This window comes from Babylonia areolata, chromosome 17, assembly GCF_041734735.1.
Source record: "Babylonia areolata isolate BAREFJ2019XMU chromosome 17, ASM4173473v1, whole genome shotgun sequence".
NCBI classification, from domain to species: domain Eukaryota; kingdom Metazoa; phylum Mollusca; class Gastropoda; order Neogastropoda; family Buccinidae; genus Babylonia; species Babylonia areolata.
The window spans coordinates 688812-702284 of NC_134892.1; the positions used below are offsets into that span (position 1 = coordinate 688812).

Sequence of the window (13473 nt, forward strand, 5' to 3'; positions counted from 1 at the left end):
AAGGAACTGTATTTTCGATTGAATCATTATTGATGTTACTCTTTCTCCTCCTTCTCTTCATCGTCATCGTCTTCTATTTCTTCTGCTACTATTTCTTCTTCTTCTTCTTCTTCTGCTGCTTCTTCTTTTTCTTCTTCTTCTCCTTCTGCTTCTTCTTCTGCTTCTTTTTCTTCTTCTACACGAAGAATTTCGTAAACATATCTTTCTGCCTATCTATCAACGTACCTTTCACTTTGTTTTATTTTAATACATTTACGAACTTGTCTATTTTATTGGAGTTCGTTCTTTTCATTCGTGCTTAATATTTTACTCAAACCAGGGGAGACTATTAAGGCTGTTGCGTTACGCGAAAGGTGGAGCAGCTGTTCTTTTTTTTTTCTTTTTTTTCCCCAGCATCATGTGTGGTGAAGCCATTAGTCCCCACTCTTTGACACCCCCTTCAGACTGAAACTGAAACTGAAACTCTGTCTGTCCCTTTTGGTCTCTGTCTCCCCCCTGTCTCTGTCTCCCTTGCCCCCCCCTTTCCGTCTCTGTCTCCCTTGCCCCCCCCCTTTCCGTCTCTGTGTCCCTTGCCCCCACTCCCCCCCCCCCAACGTCTCTGTCTCCCTTGCCCCCCCCCCCCCCCATTTCTGTCTCCCTTGCCCCCACTCCCCCCCGTCTCTGCCCCCCCCCCCCCACCCTGTCTCTGTCTCCCTTGCCCCCATGCCCCCCCCCTCCACTCTGTCTATGTCTCCCTTACCCCCACTCCCCCCCGTCTCTCGGCGTGGCTTGCTGGGCAAGGGGTTTCCTGGTGGCACATGGGTGTGGGGTGACTGGTGGTCAGAAAGTGGTGACGGGAATACTGATTGTTGTTGATTTTGATTGAACGACTGACCCTTCTTTCCCGTTAATCGTTGTGGCTATTGTCTTTGCTGCTGCTGCTGTTGTTGTTGTTATCGTTCTTGTTTATGGTTTAGTTGTTCTTGCTGTTGTTGTCGTTGTGATTGTTGTTGTTGTTGTTGTCACTGTTGTTGTTGTTTCATCCTTGGGTACATGACGTTAAATTCTGTTGTTGTTGTTGTTGTCACTGTTGTTTGTTGTTTCATCCTTGGGTACATGACGTTAAATTCTGTTGTTGTTGTTGTTGTCACTGTTGTTTGTTGTTTCATCCTTGGGTACATGACGTTAAATTCTGTTATTGTTGTTGTTGTCACTGTTGTTTGTTGTTTCATCCTTGGGTACATGACGTTAAATTCTGTTGTTGTTGTTGTTGTCACTGTTGTTTGTTGTTTCATCCTTGGGTACATGACGTTAAATTCTGTTGTTATTGTTGTCACTGTTGGTTGTTGTTTCATCCTTGGGTACATGACGTTAAATTCTGTTGTTGTTGTTGTCACTGTTGTTTGTTGTTTCATCCTTGGGTACATGACATTAAATTTTGTTATTATTGCTGTTGTTGTTGTCACTGTAGTTTGTTGTTTCATCCTTGGGTACATGACGTTAAATTTTGTTATTATTGCTGTTGTTGTTGGTATCGAAAGAAAAGAAAACAGAAAACAAGATGGGTTAAGGAACACGTGACTGGATGGGTGAGGGGTCATGGGTCAGTACTCTCCACCCACCCACCCCTTCTTCCCCTCCCCCCTCCCCCTTTTTTATGGGGTGGGGGTGGGGGGTTCTCTCTTCATACCCCTCCTCCATGCCCTTTGATTCAGAAAAAAACATGGTGAATGTGATATGGAATATGTGTAAACAGCAACAAGCATAGCCAGCTGCTTCTTGCGGTTCTTGTTGCTCTTCTTCTTGTTCTTCTTGAGTTTGATTTGTATTATCTGAGAAAAGAAAGAGGGTGATACCACAAAGTAGATCATGCGGCAAAAAGACACCAAAAATGTTATGTGAACTTGACTTTGACCTCTAGGTTTACAAAGCATTCATATTTCGGTAATAGCGCTAAGGCACACGTCTATACCATGCTGAATGAAAAAGTGGATGAAAAATCTAATTCTATCATGCTCCTACAATCCCACATTCTGTCATCTTCTGACCTTGAACACACACACACACACACACACACACACACACACACACACACACACACACACACACACACACACACCACAAACACACACACACACGCGCGCGCGTGCGCGCGCGCGCACGCACGCACGCACGCACACACACACATCCCCCTCTCCACACACACACACACACACACACACACACACCGAGTCGTGACATGAGCTCCGCAGCTTTGTGTAGTACCAGTACACAGTGAACTGAAGAAGAAAAACTCACCTTTTTGTCTCCCTTACTGTCCACAGGGGGAGAGCACCTCGGCAGAAGCCCCTGCTCCAGCCCCGACCCCGGCACAGGAAGAAGGTAAGCCGGCGGAAGAGGAAGTAGACATTGACCTCGAAGCCCCGGAAACGAAGAAGGCGGCCTTGCTGATTCAGGCAGGGTTCAGAGGTCTCAAGTCCCGGAAGAAGATGGTTGCGGGTCAAGGTCAAGGTCGGCCGGTGTTGTCGTCGTAGTCGTAGGGTGGTGTCGATGTGTCGTCATATCCCCCTTTTCTTTCTTTCTTTTTTTTTTTTTTTTTTTTTTTTTTTTCTTTTGTCGTCGTGGATGTTGTTTGTTAGTGGGTTGGTTAGTCAGTCGCCGCATTGTCTGCTGCGGGTTTTCCCGTTTCTTTCCCATTTTTTTCGGTTTTGTAGAGCTTTTTTCGGTGTCTTCCTGTTTTGTTTCTCTTTTTGGTTTTGTAGAGCGTGTGTGGGTCTTCCCGTTTTTCATCCATATTTTGGGTATTGTAGAGCCTGGAACTATTCCCGTTTTTCACCCATAGTTTGGGTATTGTAGAGCCTGTAACTATTCCCGTCTTTCTTCCATAGTTTGGGAATTGTAGAGCCTGTAACTATTCCCGTCTTTCTTCCATATTTTGGGTATTGTAGAGCCTGGAACTATTCCCGTTTTTCTTCCATAGTTTGGGAATTGTAGAGCCTGTAACTATTCCCGTTTTTCTTCCATAGTTTGGGAATTGTAGAGCCTGTAACTATTCCCGTTTTTCTTCCATAGTTTGGGTATTGTAGAGCCTGTAACTATTCCTGTTTTTCTTCCATAGTTTGGGAATTGTAGAGCCTGTAACTATTCCCGTTTTTCTTCCATAGTTTGGGTATTGTAGAGCCTGTAACTATTCCTGTTTTTCTTCCATATTTTGGGTATTGTAGAGCCTGTAACTATTCCCGTTTTTCACCCATAGTTTGGGAATTGTAGAGCCTGTAACTATTCCCGTTTTTCTTCCATAGTTTGGGAATTGTAGAGCCTGTAACTATTCCCGTTTTTCTTCCATAGTTTGGGTATTGTAGAGCCTGTAACTATTCCCGTTTTTCTTCCATAGTTTGGGAATTGTAGAGCCTGTAACTATTCCCGTTTTTCTTCCATAGTTTGGGTATTGTAGAGCCTGTAACTATTCCCGTTTTTCTTCCATAGTTTGGGTATTGTAGAGCCTGTAACTATTCCCGTTTTTCTTCCATAGTTTGGGAATTGTAGAGCCTGTAACTATTCCCGTTTTTCATCCTCTTTTGGTTTAATAGAGCTCGTGGGTCATCCCGTTTTTTGTTGTTGTTGTGTTTCTGAAGCATGTGGATCTTTTCTTTTCTTTTTAGATGAGGAATGGCAGCAGGCGTGTTTCTGGAGCTTGAATACCTTCCCGTTTTCTGCTTCTTTTGTTTCTGAAATTTGCGGATATTTCCGTTTTCTTTGTTGTGTGTGTGTGTTGGTGTTTTTCATAACTCGTACAGCTTCCCATGTGCCTCTTCTTCATCTGTGTGCATGATCACTGTTGTGGTGTTGGTGGTGGTTTTTATTGGACCTTCTGAACGCTCACGTTGTATCCCTTCGTGTGATTATAAGCTTTCTATACCCTTGTTTCTTTGCAACCTGTTTTGCAAATGACTCAGTGTAAAGAGCTTGTCTCAGATCGAGGATAGGCGCTATCCATATCGTCATCATCCTGCATTTATTTTTCCATATTCTGTGCTTTATGTACCAGTAGCTGATGCGTTTTGTCGGTTTTTTTCTGCACGAACTGTTCCGTTTTTATGCCAGTTCCTGGTAGAACTGGAGAGGGTCGTTGTGATTTTTTTTTTTTCTCCAAAAAATAAATAAATAAATAAATATTTAAAAGTTTTGACCGTTGTTTGGGAGTGCTGAACAAAGTGAAGCAGGTTGTCATAATAATCTCCAGCCGGGATTGCTCGTTTTGAGGTTTATCGAACTTAAAATACTACCTCCCCCCCCCTCCCCCCCCCCACCCCCCCCACCCCCACCCCCACCCTCACCCCTCTCTCCCCGAAGCACCGTTGCGTCGAAGTTTCGTCTATAAATCATTCCTGTTGACAGCTGTTTTACTGTAACCAGCCTATCGATAGGCTGGTTACAGAGGGGCAAACATCAACAACGGATAGGCAGGTTACAGAGGGGCAAACATCAACAACGGATAGGCTGGTTACAGAGGGGCAAATATCAACAACGGATAGGCAGGTTACAGAGGGGGCAAATATCAACAACGGATAGGCAGGTTACAGAGGGGCAAATATCAACAACGGATAGGCAGGTTACAGAGGGGGCAAATATCAACAACGGATAGGCAGGTTACAGAGGGGGCAAATATCAACAACGGATAGGCAGGTTACAGAGGGGGCAAATATCAACAACGGATAGGCAGGTTACAGAGGGGGCAAATATCAACAACGGATAGGCAGGTTACAGAGGGGCAAACATCAACAACGATAGGCTGGTTACAGAGGGGCAAACATCAACAACGATAGGCTGGTTACAGAGGGGCAAACATCAACAACGATAGGCTGGTTACAGAGGGGCAAACATCAACAACGGATAGGCAGGTTACAGAGGGGCAAATATCAACAACGGATAGGCAGGTTACAGAGGGGCAAATATTAACAATTGTGGATGTTTGCCCCTCTGCCTGTCGTTGTTGTGTTCTTTCTGCATTTTTTATTCTGTGACATTTTCCCCTTGTGCATTTTTTGGGAGGTGGGGTGTGTGTGTGTGGGGGGGAGTCCTAATCGATTTTCCGGAGTTCGTGTTTCGTTAACAGTTGCATTGTCAACATCCCCGCCTCCCTACACCCACCCCCCTTCCACGTCCCCTGGGCGGTACATTCACTATCTGGAGGGAACAGGCACTGGGCGGTACATTCACTATCTGGAGGGAACAGGCACTGGGCGGTACATTCACTATCTGGAGGGAACAGGCACTGGGCGGTACATTCACTATCTGGAGGGAACAGGGGATTGAACTGGGGTGAGGGGGGCACAGAATACTAAACAGGCAGAAGGGACATTCCTTCTTCGCGCGATCGGAAAACGCGTTCCGGTTGGCCAAGGCGTCCGCCATCTTGTTTACCCTGTAACTCGTGAGAGGCGGCGTCGCACACACACACACGCGCCTTATGTCGGAGTCATTGGAAAGTCGCTTTCCAAGTTTCGTTTTACCACACACTGATTTTGAGTGTACTATCTGTTTCTTTCTATGTGCTTCTGACCAGATAAATTCGGCTGTGCACATACTTGACTGAATCAGAGTTCGCTAGATTGCGCCGATCGACTGATTGCGCGTAACACTAACAGGCGGAGTTTGCAAGGAAAGAGGAGGGGTGGGGATGGTGTCCGCGTTGTTTCTGCAGTTCATTACATTTACCCTATAACACCCGTAAAGAAGCTGAATATGACTGAGTCTATTCATCACTGGGCCAAAGTAGTTTAGGCCTACTGGCAAACTCTAGCCTGTGATTACATTGTCAGTCACTTCAGATGAATCTGTGTGCATGTTTGTAACGCGAATGAGATTGTGAGTGTATGTATGCGTGTTTGGATAACATTCCTCTTCAGCATTAAAAACATACAAGGACACATTTTTTCATTATAACAGCAAAACCCCTTATAGGCGGTCACTGTATGAGCAGTAATAGTGGGATGGTTCTCACATGGAGTTTTCCACCTCAAACGAGGAAGAAAAAGAAGGCAATTCAGTGTTTCCAAGCACTTTTGTTTCCTATATTTATGAATTCAAACTTCTTTTGAGAGGCCGCCTCTAATTTACAGCCACTACTTCCTGGCTAAAGGGGTGGCCGCCCAAGAGAGGATTTACTGTATATTATTGTATTAAAAATCATTGTATTAAAATAGTGTACTCACATCAGTGCACCTTCCTCGATCAGCCACAGAATTGTGAATGTCACAGAATGTAGAGTAGGCATCACTGTCAGTGTCAATCTAACATTTTTCACCCAAACAACAGATAATGAAGATTACTGTCATTTGACACATTTCACAAATAGGTCACTTTATCGTGCACTGCCAGTGTTGCTCAGATTATAAATAAATCCTCAGAGTATCACACAGTCAATGTCATACATTGCACAGATAGGGAAATCCTAATACTAAGTAATAGCATTATACTGTCACCAGTGTCAGTGTCACACACACACGTTGCAGAGATAGGGAAATCCTTAGAGTGTCATATACTGTCACCAGTTATTCTCTAACTGAAGAATATGTTCACTATGTTTCTTCTTCAACTTTTTCTTGCCTTCCTGTGATGTCTTCAACTTCCTCTGCAGGCTTTTATTTTCTTTCTTCAAAGCGTCAAGAGCCTGCTTGGTTTTCTCAAGTTCTTTCATTAGAGTGTCACTGTCAATTCTGGGCTCTTTAGCAGGTGGTTCATCAAGTGGTGCCACATCACTGACATTACTGCTGTTGGTACAAGGGCTGGCTTCAGAATCTGAATCGGAATGTTGTCTTTTTCGTTTATCTATTGCCACAATGACGTCTCTCTTCTTTGGTTGAGGTCGTCGACAATCTAGAGAGGGAGGAGGATTTGGGCAGGTGACGAGGGTAGGGACTGCAGTTGGAAGGAGTCTAGATTCCTGAATGTTCGTCGGGCAGTTGAAAGCCTTCTCCTCAAAGTGCACTGAGCACACCTGTTTCCTCTTGATGTTGGAGATGTTGACGTCAGCTCGTCGGATGTTGATGACCCATTTCTGGCATCTTAAAAAAAAAAGAAGTATTTTTATTTACTCACACCGTGACAGTGCACTCATACATAAAACCTCTCACCAACTCTTATGGAAAAATGTGGTGCACAAAAAAAGACAGATCCATACTGAAATACACACACACACACTCTCTCTCTCTCTCTCTCTCTCTCTCTCTCTCTCTCTCTCTCTCTCTCACACACACACACACATTATTTTGTTCCAGTGTTTTCCGCAGAGCAGCAGACTCTTTACTCCGGCTAGTATAAACAATGCCCAGAATCAGCCAGAATTGCTTGTTTTCTACGACTCAATTTCTGTCTGTACTGTAAGACACTTTGAAAGCCACCCCCCCCCCCCCCCCCCGCCCTTCTCCGCACCATCAGCGGTTTCCTCACAGGCGATACATTTCTCCCGAAGCAACGCAGATGTCTTATCACAGGAAAATATAAACATCAACGTAGGCTGAGTCTGCGAAGCTTGGCCTCCCATGGAGAATGCCCAAACTGAAAAGAAAAAGATGTGAACTTACCGTTCTCTTTCCGTCTCTGGGTTGGGAAAATTAAACATACACACAGTTCTGCCCGTCCTTTCATCGATGCTGGTTTTGCTGTTATTACTGCAGTTAATTACACAGAAGTACTTCGCACCATGTGTTGATACTGTTGAAATAGCCGCCATCGCAAATCGTGTACAGGGTTAACAAAATGGCGGCCCGAGTATGTACGGAAACTAACGAAACATACCGAAGGCGCGTATGTCCGTTCTGCCTCTTTAGTATTCTGTGGAGGGGGGTGAGGGGTGGGGGGGTTGGCTGTTGGGGCGGAAAGTGGGGGGTGCCTCTTTTGACATGGAAGCTCGTAGTCTGGGTGATGGCATCCACGCATGTTTCCAGGCCGTTGTTGTGTGTATGTATGTATGTATATATATATATATATACATACATACACACAACAACGGCCTATATATATATATATGTTCAGACTTACGCCGTTTGTTTGTTGTTGTTGTTTGTTTTGTTTTTTTGTTGTTTTTGGGGAAGGGATGGGGGAAGGGGGGTCGATGATTTGGGAAGTTATTTTCAGGTTGTGGACGTCATTTTCAGATTCATTTATTCTTTTGGGGCCACTATTCTGGGTGTCGTTTTCAGGTTTGGACGATGTGGACTTCATTTTCAGGCTGTGGACGCCGTTTTCAGATTAATTTTATGCTGCTTTTTTCCGACGATTCTGGGTGTCATTTTCAGGCTGTGGATGTCACTTTCGGGTTAGGAACGTAATTTTTGACGCGCATTAGCCGAGTGATTAAAGCGTTGGATTTTCAGTCTGAGGGTTTGAATCTCGGTAACGGCACCTTGTGGGTAAGGGGTGGAGATTTTCCCGATCTACCAGGTCAGCATATATGCAGACCCGCTAGTTCCTGAACCCCTTTCGTCTGTATACGCAAGCAGAAGATCAAATACACACGTTAAAGATCCTGTAATCCATGTCAGTGTTCGGTGGGTTATGGAAACAAGAAAATACCCAGCATGCACACCCCGAAATCGGAGAATGGCTGCCTACATGGCGGGGTAAAAAAAAAAAAAAAGTCATGCACGAAAAGGCCCACTCGTGTACATACGAGTGAATGTGGGAGTTGCAGCCCACGATTGCTGAAGAAGAAGCTGCTGACATATATCATTTAATACAGAACACATTTTCACTTCTTTTTTTTCTTTCTTTTTCTTTTAACTGGATGATGTTTTATCTCAAGTGAGTCTTGAAGACCTCGCCTCTCTTGTCAGATTGATACTGGTCTTTTTTCCGATGATTCTGGGTGTCTTGTTCTCCCCCCCCCCCCCCCCCCCCCCAGATTGTGAGTCACGGACCTTATTTTCTGGTTTTGGACATTTTCGGTCTATGGATGCTATATTTTCGGTCTGTGGATGCTTTTTTCGGTCTGTGGACGTCATTTTCGGTCTGTGGACGTCATTTTCGGTCTGTGGACCTCAGTTTCATAAGTCTTGGACGTCGTTTTGAGATGTGTGTTGTTCAGTTTTGGTCTGTGATTGGAGGTTCAGTTGAGTTCGTAGGGGTTTTGTTGTTATTGTGGTTATTGTGTTCAGTTTAGTTTCAAGGCTTTGCTCACTGAGTGGCTATACGGGCGTCAGTCATTTTGTGGGCATCTGGGTTTCTCAGGCAGGTCTAAGGAACAAGGACAACCCTTTCCTGAGTGGCCATACGGGCGTCAGTCATTTTGTGGGCATCTGGGTTTCTCACGCAGGTCTAAGGAACAAGGACAACCCTTTCCGTTCATTTTAAACTTTTCTTCTTCTGCTTGTGTTGGCACCGCCTGCACATATCTTCAAGTGAACGTGTGTGTGTATGTGTGTGTATGTGTGTGTGTGCGTGTGTGTGTGTGTGTGTCTGTGTGTGCGTGCGTGCCCGCGCGCGTGCGTGCGTACATGCGTGAGTAGGTGTGTGTATGTGCTTTTCTTTGTTGTAGCTGACATTCTTGAAAGTAAATATTCAACCTGACTGATAGATAACACACCTGATGTCGTCCTTTCACACCTGACTGATAGATAACACACCTGATGTCCTCCTTTCACACCTGACTGATAGATAACACACCTGATGTCCTTTCACACCTGACTGATAGATAACACACCTGATGTCGTCCTTTCACACCTGACTGATAGATAACACACCTGATGTCCTCCTTTCACACCTGACTGATAGATAACACACCTGATGTCCTTTCACACCTGACTGATAGATAACACACCTGATGTCCTTTCACACCTGACTGATAGATAACACACCTGATGTCCTCCTTTCACACCTGACTGATAGATAACACACCTGATGTCGTCCTTTCACACCTGACTGATAGATAACACACCTGATGTCCTCCTTTCACACCTGACTGATAGATAACACACCTGATGTCCTTTCACACCTGACTGATAGATAACACACCTGATGTCGTCCTTTCACACCTGACTGATAGATAACACACCTGATGTCCTCCCTTCACACCTGACTGATAGATAACACACCTGATGTCCTTTCACACCTGACTGATAGATAACACACCTGATGTCCTCCTTTCACACCTGACTGATAGATAACACATCTGATGTCCTTTCACACCTGACTGATAGATAACACACCTGATGTCCTTTCACACCTGACTGATAGATAACACACCTGATGTCCTTTCACACCTGACTGATAGATAACACACCTGATGTCCTTTCACACCTGACTGATAGATAACACACCTGATGTCCTCCTTTCACACCTGACTGATAGATAACACACATGATGTCCTCCTTTCACACCTGACTGATAGATAACACACCTGATGTCCTCCTTTCACACCTGACTGATAGATAACACACCTGATGTCCTTTCACACCTGACTGATAGATAACACACCTGATGTCCTCCTTTCACACCTGACTGATAGATAACACACCTGATGTCCTTCTCCAGGCACAGCCGGGACGTGCGCCGCTCCGACAGACGAACAGAAGGATGCCAACGAGAACGCCAACAACGCCGGGGGTCAGCAGGCCCTGACTTCCGCCCAGGATGGACCCACTCTAGGTGAGGGTCAAGGCCAAGGTCAAGATCAGGTAGAGGTTCACGCCGAGCCGCGGGAGGAGGGGGGAGGAGTAGGAGAAGTGGGGGAGACTGGGGTGGAGGTGGAGGGGGGTGCTCAGGATGGGACGACCACCGCAGCAGAGGGCTCATCAGCAGCAGAAGCAGGAGGAGGAGGAGAGGCCAAGCCTGAAGGACCCAGCACAGAGGACAGCAGCACCGACAGCCAGAAACCCGAAGAGCCGTCCGGTCAGACAGCTGCAGCAGACCCCAGCGCCGAGACACAAGCGCCACCACCACCACCCCCAGCAGAAGGAGGGGGAGAGGGAGAGGGTGGAGCAGGGACGGCGTCAGTAGACCTGAGCCAGGAAGGACCACCACCCTCACAGACCCAGACCCAAGAAGAACAAGGAGGGGGAACCACCACCACGACCACCACCACCCCTGACGAGAACCCACCCCCCGGTGGAGAAAACCAGACATCCGTGGAGGGGGGAGGCGGTGTGGGAGAAGAACCACCCCCGCAGAAGACAGAAGGAGAAACGGATGAGGCTGGTGGTGGTGGGGAGCAGGCCGGTGGGGGCTCCCCCCAGGACGGAAGCACAGAACAGGGGACCCCCTCTCAGGACGAGAACAAGAACGAAGAGGGCACCAGCCAACAGACGGCGACTGGAGACGACGGCAGCGAACCAAACGCAGCACAACCCGGCGAGGGCCAAGCCAAAGCCGACAGCGAAGCACCGCCCCCAGCCAAACCCGAAGAGGCCGACCCCCAAGGCACGTCCGGAGAAAAGCAGGAGGACAAGGCTGAGGAAGGTCCCTCCACCACCACCACCACCACCGAAGAGCCCACCGCTGAGCAGGCCCCAGAAAAACCCGTGGGGGAGGTGGAAAAGGAGGAGGAGGGGGATAAGGAGGCCGCAGCGCGGGAGGCGAGCGGTGACGCAACAGCAGCGGCCCAGGAAGGCGGGCCGACACCAGGGGAGGGCGAGGCATCAGCATCATCACCAACAGCAGCACAGGAGGCAGCGGACTCCGAGGCCCCGTCAGAAGGCCAGCAGGACACCAGCCCAGAACAACAGCAGCAACAACAAGAACAACAACAAGAAGAGCAACAACAGCAACAACAAGAACAACAACAGCAACAACAAGAACAGCAGCAACAAGAAGAACAACAGCAGCAACAAGAAGAACAGCAGCAACAACAAGAACAACAGCAGCAACAAGAAGAACAACAGCAGCAACAAGAAGAAGCAGCCAGCTCTGCAGCAGCAGCGGACGGGGGAGAGAAGAACGCCGCCGGAGAGGGGAATGGGGGTGGGGAGGGGGAGGAGGGGGGTGGGAAGGCTGAGTGAAGGACTGTGATGGGGAACACACAGAGAGAGGACTTCATGGTGGTGTTGTTTTTCTGTTTGTTGTTTGTTGGAAGGAACATGAAATGATGGTGGTGTTTTTCTTTGTAGGTTTGTGAAGGAGTCGGATCAGAAATGATTTTTGTTTTTTAAATCTATTTATCTGTGTGTGTGTGTGTGTGTGTGTGTGTGTGTGTGTGTTTGAAGAAGACGAAATTTTTATAGTTTATTTGTGCCTTTTTTTTTTCTTCTTTTTTTTCCTGAAAAGGGAACATGCTACATGGTTTTTGTTTTGTTTGTTGTTTCGGTTGAAATCGGTTCTTTTTCCTTCTTTTTTTTAAATCTTTACTTTTTTCTTTCTTTTTTCTTCTTTTTTCCCCTGGAATCTTGTTTTCTTTATCGGCTGTCGATGGATGGTTTCACTGTTGAACGAAAAGTTTAGATTGGTAGACTTTTTTTGTTTGTGTGTTTTTATTTGGTGGAATGGTAATGGAACAGTATTTAGAGGGCTACATTGTGTGAGTGTGTTGTTGTCATCACTCATACAGTGTATCGCCTGCAGGTGAACAGTCTTTAGAGGGCTACAGTGTGTGAGTGTGTTGTGATCATTCATACAGTGTATCGCCTGCAGGTGAACAGTCTTTAGAGGGCTACAGTGTGTGAGTGTGTTGTCATCATTCATACAGTGTATCTCCTGCAGGTGAACAGTCTTTAGAGGGCTACAGTGTGTGAGTGTGTTGTTATCATTCCTACAGTGTATCTCCTGCAGGTGAACAGTCTTTAGAGGGCTACAGTGTGTGAGTGTGTTGTTGTCATCACTCATACAGTGTATCTCCTGCAGGTGAACAGTCTTTAGAGGGCTACAGTGTGTGAGTGTGTTGTCATCATTCATACAGTGTATCTCCTGCAGGTGATACACTCATACTATGATATACTGCGCATTTAGGAAAAGGTTGTATTGTTTTCTTTTCTTTTCTAAGCGCAGATAATCATGATTATATTAGATTTGGTTTGGGTAACGCTTTGAACAATCTTTTTTTTTTATCACTCTTCTGGTGTTCTGTTTGTTTTTGTAAATCTGCCAGCATGTTGGTTAGGCCGATAGTCCTCATTTCTTCAGTCTGAATTCATGTTAGGTTTTAAGGTTTTCACAAATCCACTGTTCTCCCATAGAAACCGTTCCAGTCGATGAATGAATGAGTGCATCTTTTTTATCTTTTGTTGTGAAAGGTTTTATCTGCGTTTGACAGAATGGGGCATCATAGTTATGATGGACATGATGGATCCTTGACACATTTCAAATAAAGTGCAGACTTTCGCGGAAATTATAAAGCAGAAATCGATAGACTGACGCTATAATTTCTGAATACATTGTGATGTTGAGAGTTCCATTTTTTTTTTTTTTTTTTTAATCAACTGGGTCAAGTTTGTTTTTTCTTCGTTTTTGTGTGTTTTGTCAGTTTGTTTTCTTCTATGTTTTGTTGAATTTTGTGTTGTTTTA

General features: G+C 45.9%; 1 protein-coding gene across 1 annotated transcript in view; it reads left to right on the plus strand.

Annotated features, from left to right (window-relative positions):
• The window catches only part of LOC143291370 (uncharacterized), a 222137-nt gene extending 209530 nt beyond the window's left edge, over nt 1-12607 (plus strand). Inside the window, exons 9-12 of the mRNA XM_076601211.1 lie at nt 1526-1544; nt 2338-2490; nt 10513-11731; nt 12604-12607. Coding sequence (XP_076457326.1) covers nt 1526-1544; nt 2338-2490; nt 10513-11731; nt 12604-12607 — 1395 coding nt within the window. The remainder of the gene's footprint in view (nt 1-1525; nt 1545-2337; nt 2491-10512; nt 11732-12603) is intronic.
• Nucleotides 12608-13473: the final 866 nt, after the last annotated feature.